The following is a 24176-nucleotide window of genomic DNA, read 5'->3' on the forward strand; positions in this document are numbered from 1 at the left end:
GATTCACACTAAACCCTGTAAAACAATCTCTTGAGCAAAACATGACCAGGTTTATCAAACAGTTTTATCTTCTCACTGGGCAAAGAATTAAAGCAGATCTCGAATTCAAGACCTACTTCATTTAATGTTTTTTTCACTGGGGGGGGGGGGGGGGGGGAAGGCCACAGTAGTTTCTTAAGGATATCCACAAAGCAATCCAGAATGTGACTACTTTCAAAAAAAGATTCATTTTCATCCAATTTCTAGTATTCTAGAAACAGTATTTCTGACTGAGGTAGACCAAAGTTCTACATACCTCGAAGCCAAGTCTATCTTTCTCTTTCCAAAAACAGAAATGTGTAACCTTCTTGTCCCAAAATTCATCTGGCTTTACTACACAAACAAGTGATACCTCAGCTGGAACAACGTTCTGTAAAACAAATAATTTAAAAAAAAGTAAAACACTCAAGATTAAAGTCTGAATTTCATTTATGTCACCCTCTATTCAAGGATTTAAAATTTACAGATATATTTTAAACAAAATCTACTGCATCTAAGACGCTTGTTGGTGCCATCCTATTTTGAAGTAGAGTGCACTAAATCCCATAACAAGTTATTGTCAGAACTAAAAAGAAAATCTGGCCTCTCTGCTCCCAATTTTGTGGTCTAACCACAGGTAGTTCAGGGTCCATCAGTACAGAAGAACATTTATTATTGGCCTGACTGAATTTTATTTATGGTACCTCATTTAAAAAAAAAAAAATTAAAGACAACAAAACTTTCTGCCTGTGTCCTCTGCTATATATATATATAGAATCTTAAGAAACCTTTTAAGAAAAGTATAAGCTTTATGAAAAACAGTATTTGAAAATGGAAAGAATTCAAAACATTGACAAAGTCAGAAAAGACATGTATACTTTATTATTAAATCTTGAATCAAGATCATATCCTATATCTCTCTAGTACATATTGCTCAGAATACAATGAAAGGCCAACATTAACATTCAAGTATATTAATGAAGGTATTATTGGGAAAATTTTTCTTCAGCCTAACACATTAATATCATCTACTGATGATCTCAGTACTCATAGTACTGAGATCAAGATGACACTGCGCATGTGACTTCCAGTATTTTGTTCTATTTCTAAAAATATAATTCAAAAAAAAAGTATACAACTCAGCAATCATAACTAAAAGGAAAAAAGGACCTATTTCAATTTTACTCCATTTTAATGCAGAAGTTATATAAAAGCACACCATATTTTTAACACAGAAGTGCCTCTCTGATGACCAACCACTATGTTTGTGAACCTTTCGTGAACTATGCATCCAAGCAGAGAGAAAACAAATGGTCCGCACAAACAAGTGGTTAACACATCAAAATACTCTTTATTTCTTCCTTCTCAAATTAAGTTTACAGATGTGCGACTTATGTTTCTGCAGACTTCACACTGGCCATGATGACAGGAAGCCAGTGAAATCTGAGCATGGGCAAACAGCCACCTTCCCCACTAGCTTGAAGTTCATACTAAATGTCACAATTGGGTATTAGCTGAAGTGAAGGCTCAGTTAAAGCCATAAGTGCAAGCTAATGGACTGAATTACGATCTCTCTATTTGTAGAAATAGCATCTTAGTCAAAAGTAGATGAAAGACACCTTGAAACAGATCAAAGAACCTATGAGCACAAATTTTGTCCAGTAGGACAATAAAATCAAATTATTCATGTTTGACACTTTCTGAGGCTTCAGCTAAGTCTGAGAGGAAAATCACTCTGATAAACAGATCACTTTTTCCTCAATCATCATCTGTGAAGTTAGTAAGGCAGTAATCCAAAACACATGACAGTTCTCTAACCTATTCACATACTGTATCTTACAGTTTCACCTTTGAGTCCACAGAATAAGCTATATTGTTCTGCAGAAATCAGATGACTTTATAATAAGCCCACAGTTCTGAGGAAGTAAAACAATAAATTATGAAATTTTTACACCAGTAATTGGCACCTTTTTTTCCTGCTTTGTAGGACTTTTCTCTACAGATCTTTCTACCATTCACGGTTACCCAGACTGATGATGCCAACAGCAGACTTCTGGATTTTTAAACTAAAAAGGTTTCATACCCTTTGTTTTAGAAAAAGGTTTACAACACTGTGTTCTGAGCATGTAATGAATTTGTCCCCCACTTAAGTATATTATCCCCTTTTCAGATTGTTTCTTCCTGCCTAAAACTTTGTTACAGAACAAATTTGATTTTGTGATTTTAAAAACCATAAATTGTCTATTTATCAATAAAGAAATTACTGCTGTTACAGTAATGCAGCTAATTGGGTTTGCATCTATAAAAACTAATCTGTCAACTACGAATGTATAAAAACAGATTTACCTGTAGCATTAACACAACCGTCTTTACCACGTTCCATTGAGATTTTCTGCCATCCACTATCACAGTAAATCCTCTAGCTTTACATTTTTCACTAAAAGAAGAAAAACACTTAGAAATAAAGTAAAATTCATGGACAAGTGTCATATCACAGCGACTCTGAATTTCAACCATTTTAAAGAAATACTACATAGTTTTTTTCTTAAAAAACTCTTATAAATGTTAAGTATGCTCTATCAGAAATAGCTTTCATTTTTAATGTTCATGCATATTAATAGATATCCCAAATCACAATTTTGCAGTAGCACGGAAGCATATTTCATAATACAAACATTTGTTTAAACTTCAGTACCTCTGAAAAGGTTTTATGAACATATAAAAAAAACTCAAAAATCCTCCAAATGATAAAATAGTCATTTGCAGCTTGGTAAGAAAAGCAAAGGAATGTTAGTTTTCATGAGGTCACTTGCAAATTGGTGCAGACTTGAGAATACAACTAAAAATCACTTGACACATGTCCAAGCAGGAAAGCATCTAAACATAGCTAATTTCTTTTCTGAATGAGTGATCTAATAATTATAGTGCACAAAAAGCCTCTACAGGGACAGACTTTACATATAGCTTTCTATAGAAAGTATTTTAAACTAACAGTGTCTATTATTCTTTTAACGAAAAGGTTTGAGTCTGTGTCCTACAAACAAGAACTCTGCTGAAATAACAGTTAATTGCAAAGCCAAATATTCAAAGGTACTTCTGCTGAAGTACCAAATGGGAAAACATTTCCTCACTCCCAGCACATCGCCGCGAAGACCTATCCAGCTCATTTTAAATGAAACAGGTAACAAGGTGCTTGCAAAATTGGCTGAGCAGATAGTTCCAAGAGGGCAGCAACCTCTGGAAGAGCGACCTGCTCACAGTCAGCAGCAGCAGCCAGAAAAGGGCATGGAAATAAGCCCGTACTTTTAGCATCAGACACCACAGCACTCCTCAGAATAACACTCTCTCCCTTTCATAAGCAAAGGACAGTAAAAGTACATTCATGGGATTTAGCCATCAAGGCATAAGACACACTCACAAAATAAATGCAAGCAGTAATTTTAAAAGATTTACAACTTCATAACTTTTGGTGGGATTCAGAACAACATCATCCCTTGCCAAACTCTAAATCCATATAGAAGCCTTAAAGCTTCTCAGACACAAATGTGCTACATAATTTCTAATTATTGCTTTGCTAACACATGCTCTTCTAGTCTTACTTTCTGAAATGGAGGACTAGAGAAGTTCCCTCTACTTGAACTGTAAGGCCTGGTATTGCAACTTTTCAGGCTGAAACTTTCTATCTGTCAAAGTCATGAGTATCTGAAAAACATTACATAATCTTTAGGGTCCAGCCTTTCAAATATGTGATCACAAAAAAAAGCTATTTCTGATCTCTTTAGCTTACAAAAAAAGATGTAACTTGCTTGTAACAGCAAACATTATGTTTCACATGTTCAGAAAATTAATTGATTTTTAATCCACATTTAAGCCAAGCTTTATTGTCTTCCACCCACAACTGATAAGTTTATCTTGGAATTTTAAAAAAGGAAAAAAAAGGCACCCTATTAATCTATTCAGGAAAAATTAATTACAAATTTGGCTGCCAATCCACACATATATTTGATTTTGTTTGTTTAAGGAACCTCTGGGATTACACACATGATTTTCCTGAAACCACTTAGAAAAATCAGGCCTTTTTTGTTCAATGTTCAATCAGAACAAATCACAGAGGCAGACCAACACTACTTTTAAGAGCAGCAAGATGAACGGTGTCACTATAACATTTGAGACATTGCTTTCTTACACTCACTGGAAACTAGCAGTATCAGCTTCTGTTTTCCCTCATTACTTAACCCATTCAAAACAAAACAATCAAACCCACAAGTAAGCCACCAGTTCTGAAAGGTTTAGTCACACGTCCAAACACAAAAGTTTAGAAGTTCAAAAACATGGCATGACATGCATAACTGAATTCAAAGATAAACATATAAAGTTACTTTCCATGGAAAACTTGGGAAAAAAGTAACATCAGTGTTTCATGGAAACCCACCTGGGTTTTGGGCAAAATGTCCCCCTACCCCCAAACACTGTTCAGTTAGACTTTCCAGAACACAAAAGACAACTGATTAGTCCAAAAAGTACACATTTCCCACTAAAAAAAACAACATGCAAACAAAAATGACAATAATTTTTCCATACTGCCACCATAGAGAGAGGTTACTTTTTCCACATGACTGACAAACAATATTAGAAGTGAAAACATTAAACTTTTCTTTCAGATGGATTTCACACTTTGCACAGAGTGCACAGAGTGCTTTGGTTGAATTTTCAGAGAGTTACTTTTACACTAATATAGCTAAAGCCATATACCAGGGTGAGACTGCAGAATAATTAATGCCTGCTAGAACAACAATGCCTGCATCTGTTCCCTAAGCACAGCCAAGCCCTTAAGTCAATGAGGCAACTTGCACAGATGACAATCTGGGATTTTCATCATTTTAAAAAAGACAATAAGCTGATTAAAAAACCCTAAAATTTCCATGACTAAAATGCTGTTCAATATACACATCTACATTATGATGTTTTATCTGTAAGCAACCCGAATTAATTCTCTGCTTCCCTCTCTCCAACCAGAGTATTTTTTAAACATTCTTAACTACAAAGAAAAAAAAGCGCAGATCCATGTTTTTAAAGCATTTATGCAAAGTACATTCTCTAATTATATCAGTGTTTCTCCATTTTCAAAAGACAGACTGAAAGGAATAGAAATAAGCATTTAGCTGAGGGGCTTCTTTCCTTTATAAATCCATTCCAAAGGAAAATAAAGCAAGGCTATAATAAAGACCAACCTCAGATTCTTAAGACAAAAAAAGGCAGTAACTAAGATAAGATCAAGAACTGTCACTGTAAGCTTGCAGGGTTACACGAGCAGAACTTAATCAATGATGATTTTACAGTAAGGTCTGAACAGCAGGATACTTGAGTTGTAATTCAACACATTTAAGCACTCTCTTAACTTTAAATATTCAATAATACTTCATATATTTTTTAATTAAGCACATGCTTAAGCACCACAGGCTACAAAAACAGGCATTTAGCAAAGAAAGAGGAAGAAGCTTTCTTAGCCTGACTAAGTTCAGCAACTGCAATGACTATCTTTGTAATCTTACGAGTTTCATTATAGTGGCCCATTAATTTATATAGCAATGTAAGTGCGCTGTCATTAAAAATGAAATTAACAAAGATATTCCAAGAAAGAAGCAAGGAACACACACGGCAAAAAAACAAAGCCATGCAYATACAAAAGGACTTATACAATCATTAGTAGATATACCTTAGTTTATTGAAATATGTTGTTTCTAATTAAATCAGATGGTATCACATTTTAAAACAACTGTCTATGTAAACTTCATTTTGTATTAAAAGGTAAGGAGAAAAAAAAAAAAAAAGACCCCTTCTACCACCAGAAAAACAAGCAGCCCTGAACAGAATGCCTTTGAAATCACCTTGGGATACTTAGAAGGTAGTCTAGTGTGACACTCAGCTCATCCATACTCGTCTGTTCAAGGCATAGTGGAATTGTCAGAATGAGGCCACTTCTTCTGTCCTTCCCTCCTATTTAGGGGGGAAAAAGTCATTAGAAAGATGGGATGGCTTTAAGGTAACAGAAATACTTTGTACTTAAATGGTCTCAAAACACATCAGAAAACTAAAGTTTAAAGTTACTACAAAAATCACAACTGAAGTTTCACCTCTCTGTTGTGAGGACTCATTCACCATATTCATATTTAATGCACCACCAAGGGTTCAGAGCATAGATCACATCTGTATCTGTTAGTCTTTCATCTAGTATTTCAACATAAACAACATAATCAAAAATTAAATCTTCCAGAAGCAATTTTTTGGCATACCTAGATTTTGTTTTCAAAGAAATATCTCCTAGACCTTCTACACTATCAACCTGTCAGAAACCTGGCAAGTTTCCAATGTAAGTATGTACACAGCAGTTCCAGCTGGAGGGCAAGATCTCCTAAACACATCCAGTACACAAAGGAGGGCCCTGTACCACACAGACCCACAGCACATATAGTTGCTTTCATCTTCATAAGTGTTTTCAAAACCYTTCTGGCATAAGTTATACCAACAGTACCAGCAACAAAAATATTGAAAAAAGCAGGTCTCACATTTATCCTTCCATTATAAGATCCAATAATATCAACTATTAGGTGATGTTAACATAGTGCTTTCAAGCAGACTGTTCCATAACTCTGGCTTGGGTTACTGTTGACTATACAAACACTGGAAAATCTCTGGAAAGTACAGTTAGGAAAAGTGAGTTTTGAAGAGAGCCAAAAAATCTCTCCTTTGGTCTTTTTTCTGGAAGATTGAATTTTGAGTCACACAGGTATGAACCAATAACTAGAATGAATTTGGACTAGGTTCATTCTCCTGGCTTAAATGGAAACTGAATCCAAATCCACCAATAACTGAATCAAGCCCAAAATAAATACTGACAACTCCCAGATATGTGCCTCTACTATGTCACAAGAAGGTCAACCAGAAGATCCTGTAGAGTGAAGGAGACCAGTCAGGTGTGCAACTGACTCTTCCATTATCACTGTATCTCCAAGTACAGGAGCATCATTGGGGCTATTTTGAAGGCAGAAGGCCTTGAGACCAAAACATTAGCCCCTAAATGACTKACTTCAGAGAAAACAGAGAAGCTGGTTTGCTCAAAATGGCAAATATAAGAAGTAGTCAAGAGCAGCTACAAATCTGTAAGTGGAAAGATGCAGCACAGCTACCTTTGCTCCCTTACTTAATCAGAGTGTCAATGCCCAGCTCATTCAAGGACTATGCAAAGTTTCAATATCTTATTGCTTTTCACCATAACTTCCAGAATTCTGCAAGCTCCAATGGTGAAAGTACCAATGAAGGCAGAGTAAAGGAAGCACACAGAAGTACAAAAAGTTTTGTTAGAGCTAACGGAAGCCTGACTTACAGGCAAAATGGTGGGGACACAATCTAAGTGTCAAGAGGTTCAGAGAGAGTTTGAGAATCGAAGAAAAGGTTCATCACCAGTCACACAGAGGTTGATTAAAACMAAAMAAAAAAAAMAATCAAAAACAATAAAAAGCATAAGGGGATCCAGAACATGGGAATATTTAATTAGAAATCCAGCCTCCATCACGCTTTTCCAAGCAGCTGCATAGAACTGCTCTTCACATCTCCCAGTCCGGCCAACTAAGCTTATACCACCATCCTGTGCAAGTAGCTGCGCAGGGGAAACAAAACAAAACGACAACAACAAAACTTATACATGCTTCTAAGATGCCAGGAGTTGATACAGAGATGTACCAGAAATGTATCTTTTGAACAGAGTGTTTTTTCTCTGCTCTTGAATTTTGAATCATGTCTATAATCAGCTACAAAAAAAACCCAAAACAACAGCAAAAAACACACACCAAACACCCCCATTTCATACCCAAACAAGTTTCTTTGTTTCTCTTTTTTTGGAGTGGACTGGGAGAGAAGTAGTAGAATGGAAGTAGGGAAAAGAATTTGGTCATTAAGTAGAAGAACATGAAGTGAACAAAACATATACTCCAGAGAAGGATTTACTGCTTGACTTTACAGCTTATTAAACCACAACTTCAGTCCTTTTTTTTTTTTAATCTTCAGGCTTTTTTTTTTTAAACTAATGATCACATCTACATTAAACGAGTTTCAAAATAAGTTTTTCATATTCTGGAGTAGCTGAAAGGTTTTTCCATTTTCTTCATCATTATTTTTTAGAATATCTTTTCTTTAATATATCAGCTATTTAAAAAAAGTCCAAAATAACAAGGAGTCATTTACATATATTTGGGGGGGGGGTGTTACTAAACTATTTCCTCCAGATTTTAAAAATGGAATTGTACAAGGAAGATGATAATCTCAGCTTCATTTGGGGTGAGAAAGAAGCAAAGTGATTTTTCTTAAGCTGAAAAAGAACTCTTTTCTTCTTAAGTGATTTTAAATGTGTTGTTCATGTGGTTAAAGCCATTAAACTGTGTTTTTGCTTCCTACAGGTATTTAACATTGGTAGAACTAAGTTCTGTCTAACCAGTAAGCACAATTGTTTAAAGAATATTATCACCCGTGCAGAACAAAAAGCACACAAGCACAACACAGTAACTCTTACAGATGTATACAAGGGAGTTCTTGCCATAGTCACAGTCTAGAGCAACAGTATTTAGTTCCTTCTCCCTTTCTGAAGGGCAAAGTCTGAAAATTGGGGTTGGGGAGAAAAAGAAAGGAAGGAAAAATCTCAACCATTTAAAAACTGGAGATTGGTTCTCATCTGTATACTTGAACTGGAAAAAGTAGAATTTCTCTCCTCTTGCTACAGTGCTTACTGAGTCCACATTAAATCCAACAAATGAGGGGAAAATGGTATGTTTGGGGATCTAAAATAACCCTTACGAAGCCATATTCATCCAAAGGTAGATTGCTAGCTACCATCTCTCAACAAGAATAAAACACTAAAATGAAGAAAGAAGCCCTTAAGCAGTTCGGCATTGTTTGGTCTTTCCTCATCCAAAAAAATATTTAAAAAAAAATCCTAAAAGGAAGGAGGATATATCTAATGCCAAGTGTAACTCTGGTCTCATATCCAACTGACAAATCAAGCCAAGCAAGATAAAGTTTTTAGGGATAGAGCAAATAAACTGGTTGAAACTAAGATTTGCAAGGGCCAAGTTCAAAAGTTGGTTACTTTTGAGTTTAAAAAAAAAAGTAAAATGGATGCACTACGAAAAGTTAGCTGAGTAAAGAAGCAAGAAAACATCGCCACAAATATTAATAAAAATTTTAAACGAGAATGGACAGAATTCAATCAAACTGAGTGGGCCTGTAATATGAAAAGTAAGAAAGCAGGTATGAAGGTGCTTCTACAAGGAACAATAGAAGGGCAGCTTTGGTCCAACCTCAATCATGAGCCGTGGCAGCAGCTCAGGACTGTATCAGACAGTATACTTTTAAGAATCATATTTGATACACCTTGCCCTCTACCACCTATAAGCTCATGAGTGATCCTAAAACTCATGTTTTAAAGTTGTTCATTTCAATGAAAGTATACATGGGGGTGTACACACCCCTAGATACACTCCCACATCTAAAGCAAGTTAGTCTTGCCACAGCTGAATCATAGCTGAGACTTGTTCTTCTCTAAACTGCTTAGAGAATTTATGAAAAATGCTGAGACACCCCCTCCCCCCCAAAACTGATAACTACCAATAGTGGTTCATGATTTGTTTACACAGAGTTGGAAGACTCCTGTGTTGAACAGGGTCTTTCTTACAGCAGTTTAGAATTGGCATGTGGAAGCCTACTCATACAAGACAGTAAATACCTAGAACTTCTCACTTGTATACCTGGATTTAAATAGCATTCAGTGAACTGACTGAAAATTGTTGACATTCCACAAAAAGACTACAATAATTAGCTAAATTCTTCAGTTTCGTGGCATCTTGTGCACAAACTGAAGGGTTTTTCCCCACCCTGTAAACACTGCGAGGGAGAATTCAAACATCCATATTCTGCCTGCACAGTGATTTTTGTACAGTTTTCACGAACAACTGAAATATATACACAGTTCAGGTAAATATCCTGCCACTCTGTCATAGCACAAAATGAGGACAAAGTAGGGATTATCTTTGATTCTTTTCCCCCATGAAAAGCGATGGATGGATAAAGAGATAATGGTTATGTCTCATACAAACCACCAGCTAACAATCATTTTAACTCAAAACTGTATTTCAAAGGAAATACTGAAAAACTGAATAAGGGTTTAAAGGAATATTAACTAAAGTTATCAGTTAAGAAGTGTTAGCTATCATGAATGTAGTCTGTAACATTTCCCAATATTACCACACTAAACAATAAAAATTTATTAAACAGTGAAGTAAATTTTCCTTTGATCTTAGCCATACTATTATGATCTTAGTCATATTATTTTTAACTTATTTCTAAAAGCTAGACATTCTATAAATATTCACCATAACCTTTATGTTTCAGAGAGGTAAACCCAAATGAGACTATAATGTTAGGTTGGGGGGGGGGGAATATCCCCTTTATGTCACAAAAAAGCCCAAGTCTTCAGGCTTAGAACTAAGCCTGACAAACAAAAATCAGGACAGATTGACATAATGTGTGTTGTAAATCAGCAGAAGTGCTAAAGTCTACAAACTGTAAAAAGTAAATTTAAGCTAAAGGAAACTACTAAGCTCATTAACTCATTACAAAAGAAAGAAATTCTTTAATTTATTTTGCACAGTCAAAGTGGCTGCTTGCTTCATTTTGCTGAGTCAGCACTAACTTTTTTTTTTTTAATTTCTCCTACTATTTGTAATAACCTACCAACATGCAACCTACAAGGCCATTTGCCATCTCTGAATACAGTTTATGGCTTCCAAATCCAAAGAGATGCTGTTCCATCAGGAATCACTGTTTTGCTTCCAGAAAAAGAAGGCAAGGCCAACATTGTATGTGCTAATGTAATGCAAAAAAAGAAAAGATTCCAACATACAAACACTGCCAGAGAGCACTCTCCTAAAATATAATTTTTATGATTATTTGTTTTTATTGTTAATGTATCATGTATGAAACCACACGGAATAAAATTGCTTTAAATAAGATAAAGCGGTTTCTCTGTCAGGTCCTTTTATTCACACTGAAGAAAGCTTAGAAGAACTATTGTATGAATCTTTACCATTTATTAAAGTGTCCGTCAATACCACACAATTCCAAAAAGGTCAAACCTACTTAGCAGTATGCAAGTTCTAAACGGTTTCTAGCATTGAAACTGACACTCAGTAAATTACTTTTCACTAAGAACATCAATATTTTAAAATGAATTAGGCAGCTTTAATTGCCAAACTGCAAATGCATTCCAGTTAATCAGAATTTCCTTGAGGTATAATGCTGATCAAACAACCACACTATGCATCTGTTGATACTACTAAAGAAATTGTCTACTGTCCCAGGCAATTTAGAAATCAAACAACTCCTATTAAAAAAAAGGAACAAGTTCCACTTCTCTGGAGCAGGCTAACTACTCTCTAGCTAAAATAAACTAAAACAAAAGAATATTATAGCAACATTTCTCATTTTGTGAAGTTGAGAAGTATCCTGCAAGTTATCTACCTTCTCTAAATGAAGCATTCAAACACCAAGAGCCAGCACAGCTATCTATGACAGCAGTGAAGTCAGCAAGAGAACATCATTCATCCTTCTCAAGTATTCCCTTTCGGTTTTCTTTGGCTTGGGGAGGGGGAAAGTTAAATTCAAGCTAAAATTCACAAACTCCGAACAAATACAATAACAGTAATTCCAGCATTGTCTGGATTAACTACTTGGTAGGAACCAAAACCTTGCAATGTATGGCTAATTCTGCTTCCACCCACTTAGAAAAAAAAGGGGGGGGGGAGAGGAAGGAGGAAAAAAAATTATTTGGAAAATTCTGAAACTAACCACTCACATTTCAAAAACCACTTATAAAACCAAGAGGGTTATTCTTGGACCCCTACTAAATCATTCTTTTATTTACGGAGTGAAACTTCATGATATTAACTTTGTGGAGTTGAGTTACAGGCTACAGTGAAAACAAGTCTGCCAAACACCAACAGCAATAGTTTGGCTACTAGATTAAAAGTTTCAGAGATGCTTTTGAAATATGACAACATGCCAAGCTACAATATAGTTCTGTTAAATACATCCAGCAAGTATAAAAAAGCAACCTACCTAAAAACCCCATCCAAATTACACGGACAGGAACCATTTAAGGAAAACAGAAACCGTACCTGAAAGAAAGGCCAATTTTTTCTTCAGAATGGGTAATATTACCGAAGCTTCCATTCTACTTCAGATAATTTGCACCGCTCTGAAACACAAGAAGTTAAAGTTGTCAAGTATGGGAAATCAATTACCACATTTCAGTAAAATGAGCATGGGCCAAAACATTTTTGTACTCTTGAAGGAAGTATAGAACACTATAATCAAAATCCAACTCAAAGTTTAGCAAGTTCAAAGTGTTGTAAAAACTGAAGAAAACACCAGACTCATTTTCCATGTAAATCTTTAATTAAACATTTCTTCCTCCTCACCTTAAAAAAAGAAAATCAAAGCAAAATCTCAGCCAAAGACATGGAGATAATTTATATAAAAGCCCTATTTCCCAACCCCACTAAACTACAAGCAATTTACAGGCAGATTATCTGTTTGGTTGGTCATTCAGGTATAAAATAAGTAAGATTAGTATGCTTACCACTTTTACATGGACTGTCTCATATTACTAGGAATATAGTAATTATTTAAATACCTTATGCTAAATACCTTTGCATTTATGTCAGGACACTGTCATTAATCTGCAAGCAGTCGATCTTCAAAGGGAAATAAAAAAAATAACCCTAAGAGTGAGAAAAGGTTTGTTTAACGTATAAATGAAATGTTTCTGCTCCCTTTGTCTCCAGATCCCTTCTTAGCCTCATCCCATTTTCATTACATTATGTGCCATGATTCACTGTGATTAAGCTCCAGTGTTTCACAGATAATCAACAGGACACTAGAACCACAACGGACTCTTCTAGCCTACACAGAGCAGCAACTGGTGTCCCCTCATGAGTCTTCCTCAGTTCATGTTTTTACTTATGCCCTACTCTACAACGCAGCAGTATCATGCTTTCCCAGAAACAAACTTCAACTCTGATTATTCGCACCCTCCCATTACTCCTGCACCACGGAAGATGTGCTGCACAATTTTCAGATTCATTTCTTTCCAATTAGACAAACTTTCATAAAAAAGAGACGCAGAGACAGATAAATCACACTCTCAGGAAATGATAAAATTTCAGCTGTGAAAGGATTAAGCAGATGCAGTCTGCTCATATCCACAAGAAAATCCCAACAACACACACTCCTTTTTCAGAAACTTATTTTACACTCAAGCATTATTTTTTTTCTGTTCCTAAATGTCACACAAATGAAATGGAAGCGACTCACTTCACTAGATTTGTGTGTGGTTAAAAGCTATTATAAAGTAGCATTTCATTTACTGATGATAAACTGGTTATTGCTCTATCAAGACAACTTACTCTTTCTCAGAAATAAAGTGCTTAAGCAAACAAATAGACCTTGAGTGCTGCAACATATAATTGAGAATTATATATAGAAAATACATTAGAAGTGACTTCCTGATGGCTGTTTGCTAAATGGTTGCATGAAATTAAGTGCCTCTGAGAGAGACATTTGGAACAATCAATAATCCAAAACAGGTAAGATGTGATATTATATCAAGTAAAAGTACAATTAACACAGGAAAAAATCAAATCATTATTATTACTGAGTAAGCTAGGCTGTAGAAGGAAGTAAAGAACAGTAGCCAATTCTGAATCTTAGGGTACAATACTACCATAAGCAAATCAAACAGTAAGAATTTACAAAAATAAAAGGAAGAGTTTTGACACAGACTGAATACAGTCTAAGCTGTGACAAAGACTGCAGCCTGAACACTGGCAAGTGACAAATTGCAAAAGAACAGAAACCTTTATGAAAATATAGGGTTCTTAGGGATGCTCCATACAAAACACCTTTAAAGGAAGTATTTAATACGATAAATATCAAGTGTGAGAAAGAGATTTCTGCAAGATCCTAAACAAAATAATATGGATAAAAAAAATTAATTCAGAGAATACTATACCTAGCAAGCAATCAGAAAAATCAACTGCTGCACTTGGCAGCTAGGTGCTGTACCTGGTTTGGGTCAAAGAAGGTGGCAGACAGCCTTGGCAGGACAAGCTGTCACCATCTGTGCAGAAACACATTTCCTGCTCATCAAGTTCCATCAGGAGACTACGCAAAATCTAACTGTGGGTTGAGGTTTTTCAAGAATGCTAGAGATGTGCCAGAGAAGTGCCAGGAAAATGTACGTATGGTTTAAGGAGGCCTCTAGACTGAGTGGATTTTGATCAGGTTAGAGGAAAGAGATGAGGGGCAGGTTCCATAGCTCCACCAATCCCCACTTTGGGTGGGACCTGCATCTGGGAAGGTGTGTTCAGTCCAGCACTCAGAAAGGACAAGAGGCTAGGATATAATCATCAGAATGTAACATCAAACTGACTCACTAGGGCTAACATTCAAGTTGGGGGGGCTGCACGGTTACTTGGACAAAACAACGCCAAGATGTTTAAGGTGGCACTCACTGTGCCAAGGAAAATTGTCCATTACTTTGGCAATTTATTGTTTGCAGAAAGGTGTGGGAGATCAGTATGCCAAGAACTCAAGAGCTTTATAAAGTTATACCTTATGAAGCCATACCTAGGATCACATTAGCAAAAGAGAAGGGGTTCCCTGCACCATTTCAGCTAAAAGAGAACAACTACGTTTTGACAGTAGTAGGTTCACTGTAATACATGCTTGCCGGTAGAGGGAGCCTTGGTCATTCACATAGAGTTGGCAGAGCTGCATCTGAATAGAAAAGGAAAAACCCATGATGGCATTATGGGTCAGCACATATTTTGAAGAGATGAATCTACAAGTCACAAGAAGAAAGCAGGACCTCCTATATGAAAACAGAACCCTGTAATGCCAACATGGGGAGAACACACACTATGAATCCTAAGAGAGCTCTCATTTCAGCTGTGGGCTCATCTATCACAAGATATTTAAGCATATAAACACCTTATCTGTGGTATACAAAGACTTGGAAACCTTCAGGGTGAGGGGAGCCCAGCAGGAGAGTTAAGTTTTGGATTTAAGCAAGTGTTTTTTGGTAGACTTTTTTAAACCCTTACAGGCTGGACTTATGGGAAACAGTCACTGGGCCATGAATTCTGATCATACAAGCTGCTGCTGCTATTGCCCTATGGCCAATGTAAATGCAAGCTAGGAACCAGATCAGATTTGTAAACCCCAGAACTGAAAGATAACAGTAGGGACTTGTCAGTCTTGAGGGAAATAGAGGAACCTGAGGTCACCATAAATTGGGGTATCTATCATGCACGATCCTATTCCTTGCTTTCCTTTTCAAAGTGACCCACTTCTCATACTTGCATGGATCAATCCATAAGAATTGAATTTTGCACAGAAACATGATTTGAGATATACACTGATATCCATTTACAACAAAAAAGTTTTTTGTTTTTTTTTAAACTCAATGCATAGTGCTTCAGACTGGGAACTGGACTTCTCTGTATGAACACTAAGTATTCACACATACAATCTGCTGTGAGGAAAAAAGGTTAATGGAATCAAAACTGTAAATGTTCTAGAAAAAGATTAAGAACTTCAAATAGAGAGTCTGAGAAAAAAAAGTTATTCCTTTTCTTGTTAAAACAATGAGTTTCATTATGAACCAAAAGTTTAATGATTATTTTTTGTGAAACACAGAAATAACATTTTAACAACTTTTTACTGTTCCTCCTTGTTCCAAAGCGTAATGCTTTGCAAAGTTCATTCCCACCCCTCCCACCAAAACCTCAGTACTTGTGTCTTTTTTGGCACCTATGCAAGTTACAGAAGGAAACAAACAGCAATTTCAGTTCTTTCAAGAAACTGAGAGCACCAAGACAGCTTGCACTTTAAATGAGTACTCAAATAAGCATCCTATTAAAACTTCCTGTATGCTTCAGACAAAATCAGGTTATTTGTTGCATAAAACACAAAATTCAAGGTAGTCATTCTTGCCTCTCCATTACAACCACACTTGAACTACCCCACAGAAGCTACTTAAGAAAAAAATTGCCAAGGTTAACACGCAGAACATGTACCTAGTAATGATTTCACTCTTTCCTCAAGCTATATTTCAAAATTACTACAAATGGTTCTTCAGTATAATCAATGAAGACAGTACAAACTTACACACACACACACTTCATTATCTTCATACCTTCATACAGGAACAAAAGTTTGTATGAACTTATTGACTAAGAAGCACTTACTTCTTTGCTGTTGTTAAAACACCAAGTTATTTAATATTAAAGCGCTGCCTGGCTTTCTGCCACAGTAGAAAACTGCTGTCCATCGATTAAAATAGTTCTTTTGTTCAATATTTCCTGGAACCAAAGGAAGTATTCTGTTCACTGAGCATGGAGGGAACTGAGTCAGAGCAATTACTGTTAATTTCAACCACCTATCCTTTGTTCCAGAAACTCCTAAAATTTTCAGTTACCTCTTTTTTGTGAAAGTTTTGATGCATTCTGTCTAGAGGGAAACTCACTAGAGCAAGTTATCAGAACATGCCAGAAAATCTTCAGAATTGAAAGGGTTTTAATACCCCTCACTGTCTTCAACACTCTAGAGAATATCAGGATGAGTGAAATTAAATGCCATTTCTCTATCAGCAAGTGAAACAATTTCAAGAGAGCTGGCCTTTACTTTCCACTGGGAGCTGTCAAAGGTATTTTACAAAAGTACACTGCTAAAAACCAGACAAATTTAGTCCTATAAGTAAAACGTAGAGTCGTATTCTTCAGAGGAAGACAAAATAACAGACTCTTAAAATGACCATCAAGCTCTCAATTTAAAATTAGGAAAGAATAATGAGAAACTATGTGGCATCACTGTTTAGCTGAAAGGAACAGAACCAGTGTTTACTCGCCAATAAAATAAAAGCATTTGGACCCATGAAAGAGAAAAGAAAAAAGCTACAGAAGAAAGCAGGAGCACTGAAAAGAACAGATTTCACTTGAGGAAACCAAAGTACTTCAAAAACATTAGCTGCATTTTATCTAGTCCAAAACAAAAGATACAAGTTTCATATGCTCAAATTTTACAGACATGAAACCAAGTTAAAGAGGTTTAATCAGTTTGCTGGAAATCAGAAAATCTAGAGTGCTGAATGCCCACCTCCAATCTACTCAGCCAATTAAAACACCATATGCCAAATTATAAAACTTGTGTTAACAGGAAACATGTTACATAAAAGAAATACATTAAAGAGCTGTACAGAACTCACTCAAGATGACTTGAGTTTTTCCAGACAGTTTTTTTTTTTTTTAAATCAATACAGCAATGCTCATCACCAACCACATATTAATTTTTTTGAAGATTTCCAGAGAAATGTGGCAAGACTAAGCCCACACAGAATATATGTATTTAAAACCTAAACTCTTGAAAGGTATTCCAAATGCCTGGAAGAAAGACACAGTGAAAGCGAAAACTCTTCCCACCACCCTCAAGCATAAGCTAATACTACTTGTGAAGACAATTGTCTTAAATACATAATTAAATGTGATAGGAATAGGTGGGAACGGGCAACAGTAAACAAACTGGCTACAAATGTACAGAACAGATAAACTGCAAATACTATTTCATGCTGCATTCCACTGTGGAATCAAATCATGGCTAAGCAGGCTTCATCCCCTATTATTTCTAGGCTCCAGAAGACTGTAATTTCATTGTTTTACCCAATACAGTTTAAAATTCTTAAAAAAAAAATACAAACAAACTAGAAAAAACACACCCACTCCCCCATGTGTATAATGCGTATAATTTCTGATGAATAAAAGCGCATCTTCTGCATTTGCTACTACACATCTTCAGTCTCATATAATAATTTAAAAAAAATTAAATAAGAGCAGATGTCCAGACACTATTTGAAGGAAAAGGGAGAGGAAGAGAAGAAGCTGATGGACTCACAATTCACTAGAGGACCAGAAGTGAGATGCCCTGAAGATGTTAGAGAGAACCTGACTCTGAAGTTAATGTGTGTCTTCTTCCTAAGTGATCCAGTTGGAACCACTCCACAAAAAGCATTAACAACCAAAATGAATCCAGGCTCAAAGAGAATTAAGATAAAAATGATTACACAAATTCTTTAGGTCTGAAACATTTAATACTCTCAGTACATGGAGCAAGATCTTTAAATGGATTTGTCTGTGCACAAACATTCACTGTAAGTTTCAAGGAATGAGTAATTTCATCATTCTCTCATCATATATCAAGCAGGAGAGCATAGCTGTTCTGTTAAAATACAGGACTAGAAAAAATCTGGTTTCCATTTCTTGTTCTGCTATGAAATATACATATGGCTTTCAGCAAGCCATTTATCCAGTTTAGTCTTCATTCGATCTCTCCATCTGTAAAATGGAGCTGTTATATATTAATTCCCTCTCTACATGAGTATCGTGATGTTTAATTCAGTAAGGTTTTTGAAGACTTGAGATTATAAGAAACTCCATAGATCTGCCTATAAATAACCAAGAAGCAGATGGGCAGCTACATTCAGAACTGCAGCAGCTTGCAAGTCCAGGCACAAACAATAGCACAAATAACAATAGACATTCTGAAGTAGTGCAGGAAAAAAGAAAAGCTTCAATCATATACACTGAATTTTTTTTTTAAATCAGCTTCTAAATTTGCAACCTTCAAAATTAACAGCTTCATTCCCTGAAGCCACCATGCAAGTTTTTTTAGATGCTAACTTCAACCCACAAAGCATAAAGTTCATCTGTACCACATGAAAATAAAATCTGTGTGCATAAGAATGACAGAGAGAAAGCTGAATAACACAAGTATCTATGTAGCTTATTGTTCCATCTTCCTTTGAAGCTATCTTAGAGCTGTGGGAGAGAGGACCTGTAGGTGTCACAAAGTCAAGGAGAACACAAATAAAGGTATCTCCATATGACTGGTGGTACCCCAGGGTAATCTGAGAAACACACCAAACAAATGGGCCTGAAGAGTGGACAAAAGCTCTAAACATTCATTCACTGATCTAGTTTGTAATTAAAGAGCACACAGGCACTGAGTTACTCAGCTGCACAGTTTCAAAATAACAATAAGACCCAACATATGAACAGACGCTTAAGTACTCAAATGCAGATGACCAGTATGTTTTACTCTTCAACACAGAAGCTGTCAAGTTTGTATGCTAGAGCCCTTTAAGACCTCAAAGAAAAAGTAACTTCACACATTTAGGGAAGATCAAATCCGAGTTTCAGCTTTTTGTACTGCTTTGTTCAGTTATAAGCTGATTATTTTCTTTTTGATCAACAAACTATCAGTTAAAAAAGGGCATACTGAAGTTTTATGTTGTGCCTGATCTTCAAGTAGTACACAAAATGTTCCTGATCTTCCACAAGCAATTAATTCAAACCAAAAGATTAAGCAAATAAAAACCACAGACCCTATATATTTCATCAGTATGCAAGCTTGTTTAATTTTAAGGCAAAAATCAAGCATATAATAATAGTTCCATTACACACAAACAATTAGTACTCTAATTCAGCAACTTCTGACAGCAGATGCAGACATGGTTTGAAAAAATGTGTCCAACTTCTAGTTAATACTTGAGTTAACAATGTGCTAAGCTATCATCCAAAGCATATGGTCACAGCCATACCAAATTGAAGCTTGGAAGCAGTACTCCATTTCTTATGCCCCATTTTCAGCTGGATGCTTCAGTGTTAATTTACACACTGCGTCTGCTAAGTACTTCTAATGATAGAATTTAGAAGATCCCTCTCCTGTTAACTACTTCCTCTGTTTAACATTCTGGGAGAAGGGAAGTAAAAGATGAGTGTAAAAAAGGAGCGATGAGCAATATAATGAATACTGAGACAGCAAATGGAGAACTAGCGAATAAGAGAGGTTCAGAGAAGAAAAAGACATCATGCTCATAAGTTTTTACTTTGATCTCAGTTAACTATTCATTTCACAGAATGGGAGCCCTTTTCCTCTGCTTTACAGCAAATGCCAGAGCGAAAGAAGGCAGAGTACCGAGCCCAGAAGCAATACAACTAAGAGTCCACAACATTTGCACGTACAGCTATGAAACATGACACCTACACCTCAGTCTTTTCATACAAGAAGTGCAAGCGCAGGACAGTCTGAAGCAATTAGCACTCTCACAAAGAATAGCACTTCTTTGGTTTCATCAAAGGATGTGTCCACAGACAGCAGCCCTAAGCAGTTTTGCCCTAATCCAAAGAAGCACATGCGGAAGGCTGTAATGATGCTACAGCATACGATACACCAAAATGATAGCTTGCTAGAGTTTTCTAACCTTTTCAGCCTCATGCCAAGCCAAACACATATGGTATATGTTAAATTGCAGCAGTTTCCAGGCCTCTGTAATTTAGAATAGAAAGAAATGTCTCAGGTTTTGTATGTGTCTCCACATTTCCTTTTCTGCCACATTTACAGAAAGAGGCCTTGTGTTTACCTTTCTGCAGAATGAACTCTATAGCTTGCCCTTGTAGGCTGTTACCAGAGGCAACAGCAGAGTCAGATCTACTTTCTTCCCTCTCTTGCAACATGCAGCCAATACAGCATAAATTGCAGTCATCTGGAACAGTCCCAACACACATCAGAGCATAAAGCGACCACAAAACAAGCAACATGATGCAATTTGGGAGGTGGCTTCTTCCATCCTGTTCTACATGGCAATAGGTCAATTGAAATGCTATGTTCAAAGCATAGCGCAGAAGTTTTCTGTTCATCACACTTCCATAACACCAATGAGAACCACAGGTTCAGCTCTTAAAATTTTACTTAGTTGGAATTTATGGGGAAGCAAGATAGAAATCACACAGCTTAGAAATCCTCATGGACACAGTTTCAGAATCACACGCTAAAAAAAAAAATCAGTGAATAGTAAAATAAAATGACACTTCTTCCCCAGCTAGTCCTACTGAAAAAGCCAACAGTCACAAAAACTTGCACTGAAGGTACTCGTTTTCACCAGTTCTTTAAAAATACTGACCAAAAGCAGTTTGTGATGAAAGATCACAGACAGCACTCATGTCTTCAGTGCTTCATAAAACTAACTAAATAGACAGTAAGAGTAAAGAGAGTGAACAATTCCAGGCCAGGAGCAGCTGAGTCAAGAGTCAAAGCCAAAAGACAAACAGCTGCACTGATGAGTGCAACTGTTGGCAGTCTGGAGCAAGCACAAAATAACTTTCCTCTGGGGTGCAAGATTAGAACTTCTTGTCCCTTTTATAACATTTACATAAGAGAACAATCAAGTTCTACAACCTCATAACAATACATGTAACAGCTTTGGCTATAACTGTGTGTGGCTCAGACCCTCAGAAATATTTCAGTGCCAGAGGTCAGACCAATATAATGATACTACAACTGTATGGAAGCAAAAAGAAATGCACTTCTAAACTTGGGGTGAAGGACCGGACCAGGAAAGAAGGGCAGTTTTGAGAATAAATTAAGAGTAGGGTGTGTAGACATAATCATAGTAGACACATCAAAAGCATTTATCCTTTTTAGGTGGAAAAAAACAGACCAGAGGTAAGAAGAAAACAAATAAAAGCTTGACAGCCTTAACAAAAGCTAATAAAAAGACTGCTTACAAGCCTAGAAAATCGTGTTTTTGATACCTTACATTAAAAAAGTTCTCAGCTCAGAGTAAGATTTTGTGTGAGCCTTGAAACACCCTGAACAATTCTAAATCTTTTTTTAATGGTAATGGCTTGCTAGTTTTTCTTTCCCACTGCACAATCCATAAGGTAGACAATCGGGATAATAATAAAAATCCCAGCATAAAGAATATGTAAATAATTTGAGAGCTTTGCTAACTTTAACCAACTTTAAAAAAAAAATATATATATATATATATATGAAAGCATTTCAGAGCTGGGGCATAAATGGTTTGTTCATCTGCATTTTTAAGTTTCAAAATATTTCAGGATTATACAAATCCATCATCATACAAAATAAAAATAACTTTGCTGCCCTTGAATTACTGCGTGTGAGAGAAATACATCTGTCCCTAACTTGAACAGTTGTCTTTCCTTCAATTTTTGTGCCTGTCTTAAAGATTCTGAACCTTTCTTCTGCAAGCCACAAATTAAATTGGCTGTAACAACCACCTGCAGTAGCCACAGCACCTTTCTCCCACCCTCTCAAAATAAAAGCTATAACATTCCACCATCATATATACATAAATGGGCACATGTTTCAGAGAAGATAAAAACAAGCCTGCCAAACTGCTGCCTGGAACATCTTACATAGAAGTAACATACTCACATATTCTCCACTGATACAACTTCTTGGGCTGGAGCAGAGTGTAACAACAAAGAAATAGCAAACATTACATCAGCATGGAGAAAACAGACAACCCACATGCAGAAGGCACACTGATTAGAAAGAAAACATTTTCACAAACACCAGAAGTAGATAAGCAGTGGCACCTTTCACCTAGGTATTTTGTGTCCGTCTGATCCTCTCCCTTAAGAAGGGCCATTTATTTTCTGACAATCAGCCACACACATCATTTAATGACCAAAACATCTCGTTAGGTTAACATCAAATCTATTCATCTTATTCTTCCAACACCATCAAATCTATTCATCTTATTATTCAAACACTTTTTTTTTTTTTTTTTGCTTTATTTGATCTGGCCAACATTTATTCTTCAGAAAATCTCTCTCAGAACATCTCTCTCAAATTCAACTCTGCCAACACCATAAGAGTTTAGCTGGACTCTAAATTCTCATGTGCTTACTACAACTACCTCCCTTGAATCATTGCTTCTGTCAAGCACTAAGTCATACCTTCATCTCCTCTTAACTATTGCGATTTCCTTCTTAATGGATTCTTTAGGTCCCAGCGTTCCAAACTTCAGTTTGTCCAAAATGCAGCAGCTCATCTTCTCACCTAGAAACAGGAAAATACTCCATATTCATCTTCACTTGCTTCTCTATCCAATTTAGAGTCCTTGTAAACAAAACTTCATTTCAGAATCTCCCATTTTCGCTTAGCCTAAAGGGTAGAACGCTTCGCCAGTGGATTTTTCTACTTGCTCACTCAAGGTGCTCACTCTCTCATTTCTCTTCTCTGCACAAGCTTGTCAACACTATGAGAACAGCAGCAATCTTCCTTGATGCTATTTAAATTTTTTCTTTCCTCATTCTCACCTACAATCATAACTCCCTCTTTAAATTAGAATTTGCACGTCTCCCATCTAACACCTGCTCATCCCCTAATACATTGGAAAATAATACTGTGTGAGCCACTGTAACCAACACTATCTTATTCACAAGCTGTATCATTTTAGTGAGCTTAATACCTATGAATTAAGATGTCTAAACCAAACTGTATAACTCAAATACGTGAAGCTTTGGTTTTGTTACACCAGCTTTTAAAGATTTTGCAAAGTCACAAGATCAAACCCAAGCAGCATGCCTAAGATAAACAAGGCATGAGTTTGAATTACAGCTTAAATACATTTGTACAACACTAGTTGCAAGGATGTTGTCCAAGACACTGTATTCATCAGAACTAAAAAACTACATGAAGATTTTAGTGATCTCATTTCTGGAACAGATGGATTTTACTTACCATTTGCATTGGAATATCTGTTAAGGATATGAGTTTAAGCTCTGGATCCTGGATTCTGAAAWTTTAAATGAAAGATGTATTTGACCATATTCTTAGAAACTAATACTCAATATAAAACTTAATTTCTTTGGAAATTGAAAACAAGGATTTATTATGAAGTTACATGATAAGGAAGTCAATGTTTCCATTACAGATTCACAAATACTTGTAAGCTAGGCATTCAAGTTGAGTGGGACAGCAGGAATCCCATATTTTCCACCAAAACATATGGTAGACATCAACATTGTTTATAATTAGCAGGCAATGCTCCTGAGGCAGCACCGGAAGCAGTGAGAAAGTAACAAGAACCAGAGTCCCTGTAGTATGCTTTCAACCAGAGGTAATCTACACAGAGGTTTAGGCAAAAGGAAAAAAAGAACAAAGTCAGTGCTTTTTTGTGA

At 36.1% G+C, this 24176-nt stretch overlaps 1 protein-coding gene across 1 annotated transcript in view; it reads right to left on the minus strand.

The window, feature by feature from the left end:
- Positions 1-23788, minus strand: part of SESTD1 (SEC14 and spectrin domain containing 1) — a 61827-nt gene extending 38039 nt beyond the window's left edge. Inside the window, exons 1-6 of the mRNA XM_026091005.1 lie at positions 23737-23788; positions 22950-23052; positions 12243-12322; positions 5907-6015; positions 2365-2455; positions 296-409 (exon numbers count right to left, since the gene is read on the minus strand). Coding sequence (XP_025946790.1) covers positions 296-409; positions 2365-2455; positions 5907-6015; positions 12243-12297 — 369 coding nt within the window. The 5' untranslated portion in view covers positions 12298-12322; positions 22950-23052; positions 23737-23788. The remainder of the gene's footprint in view (positions 1-295; positions 410-2364; positions 2456-5906; positions 6016-12242; positions 12323-22949; positions 23053-23736) is intronic.
- Positions 23789-24176: the final 388 nt, after the last annotated feature.

Source organism: Apteryx rowi, unplaced genomic scaffold (assembly GCF_003343035.1).
Source record: "Apteryx rowi isolate R43461 unplaced genomic scaffold, aptRow1 scaffold_89, whole genome shotgun sequence".
NCBI classification, from domain to species: Eukaryota; Metazoa; Chordata; class Aves; order Apterygiformes; family Apterygidae; genus Apteryx; species Apteryx rowi.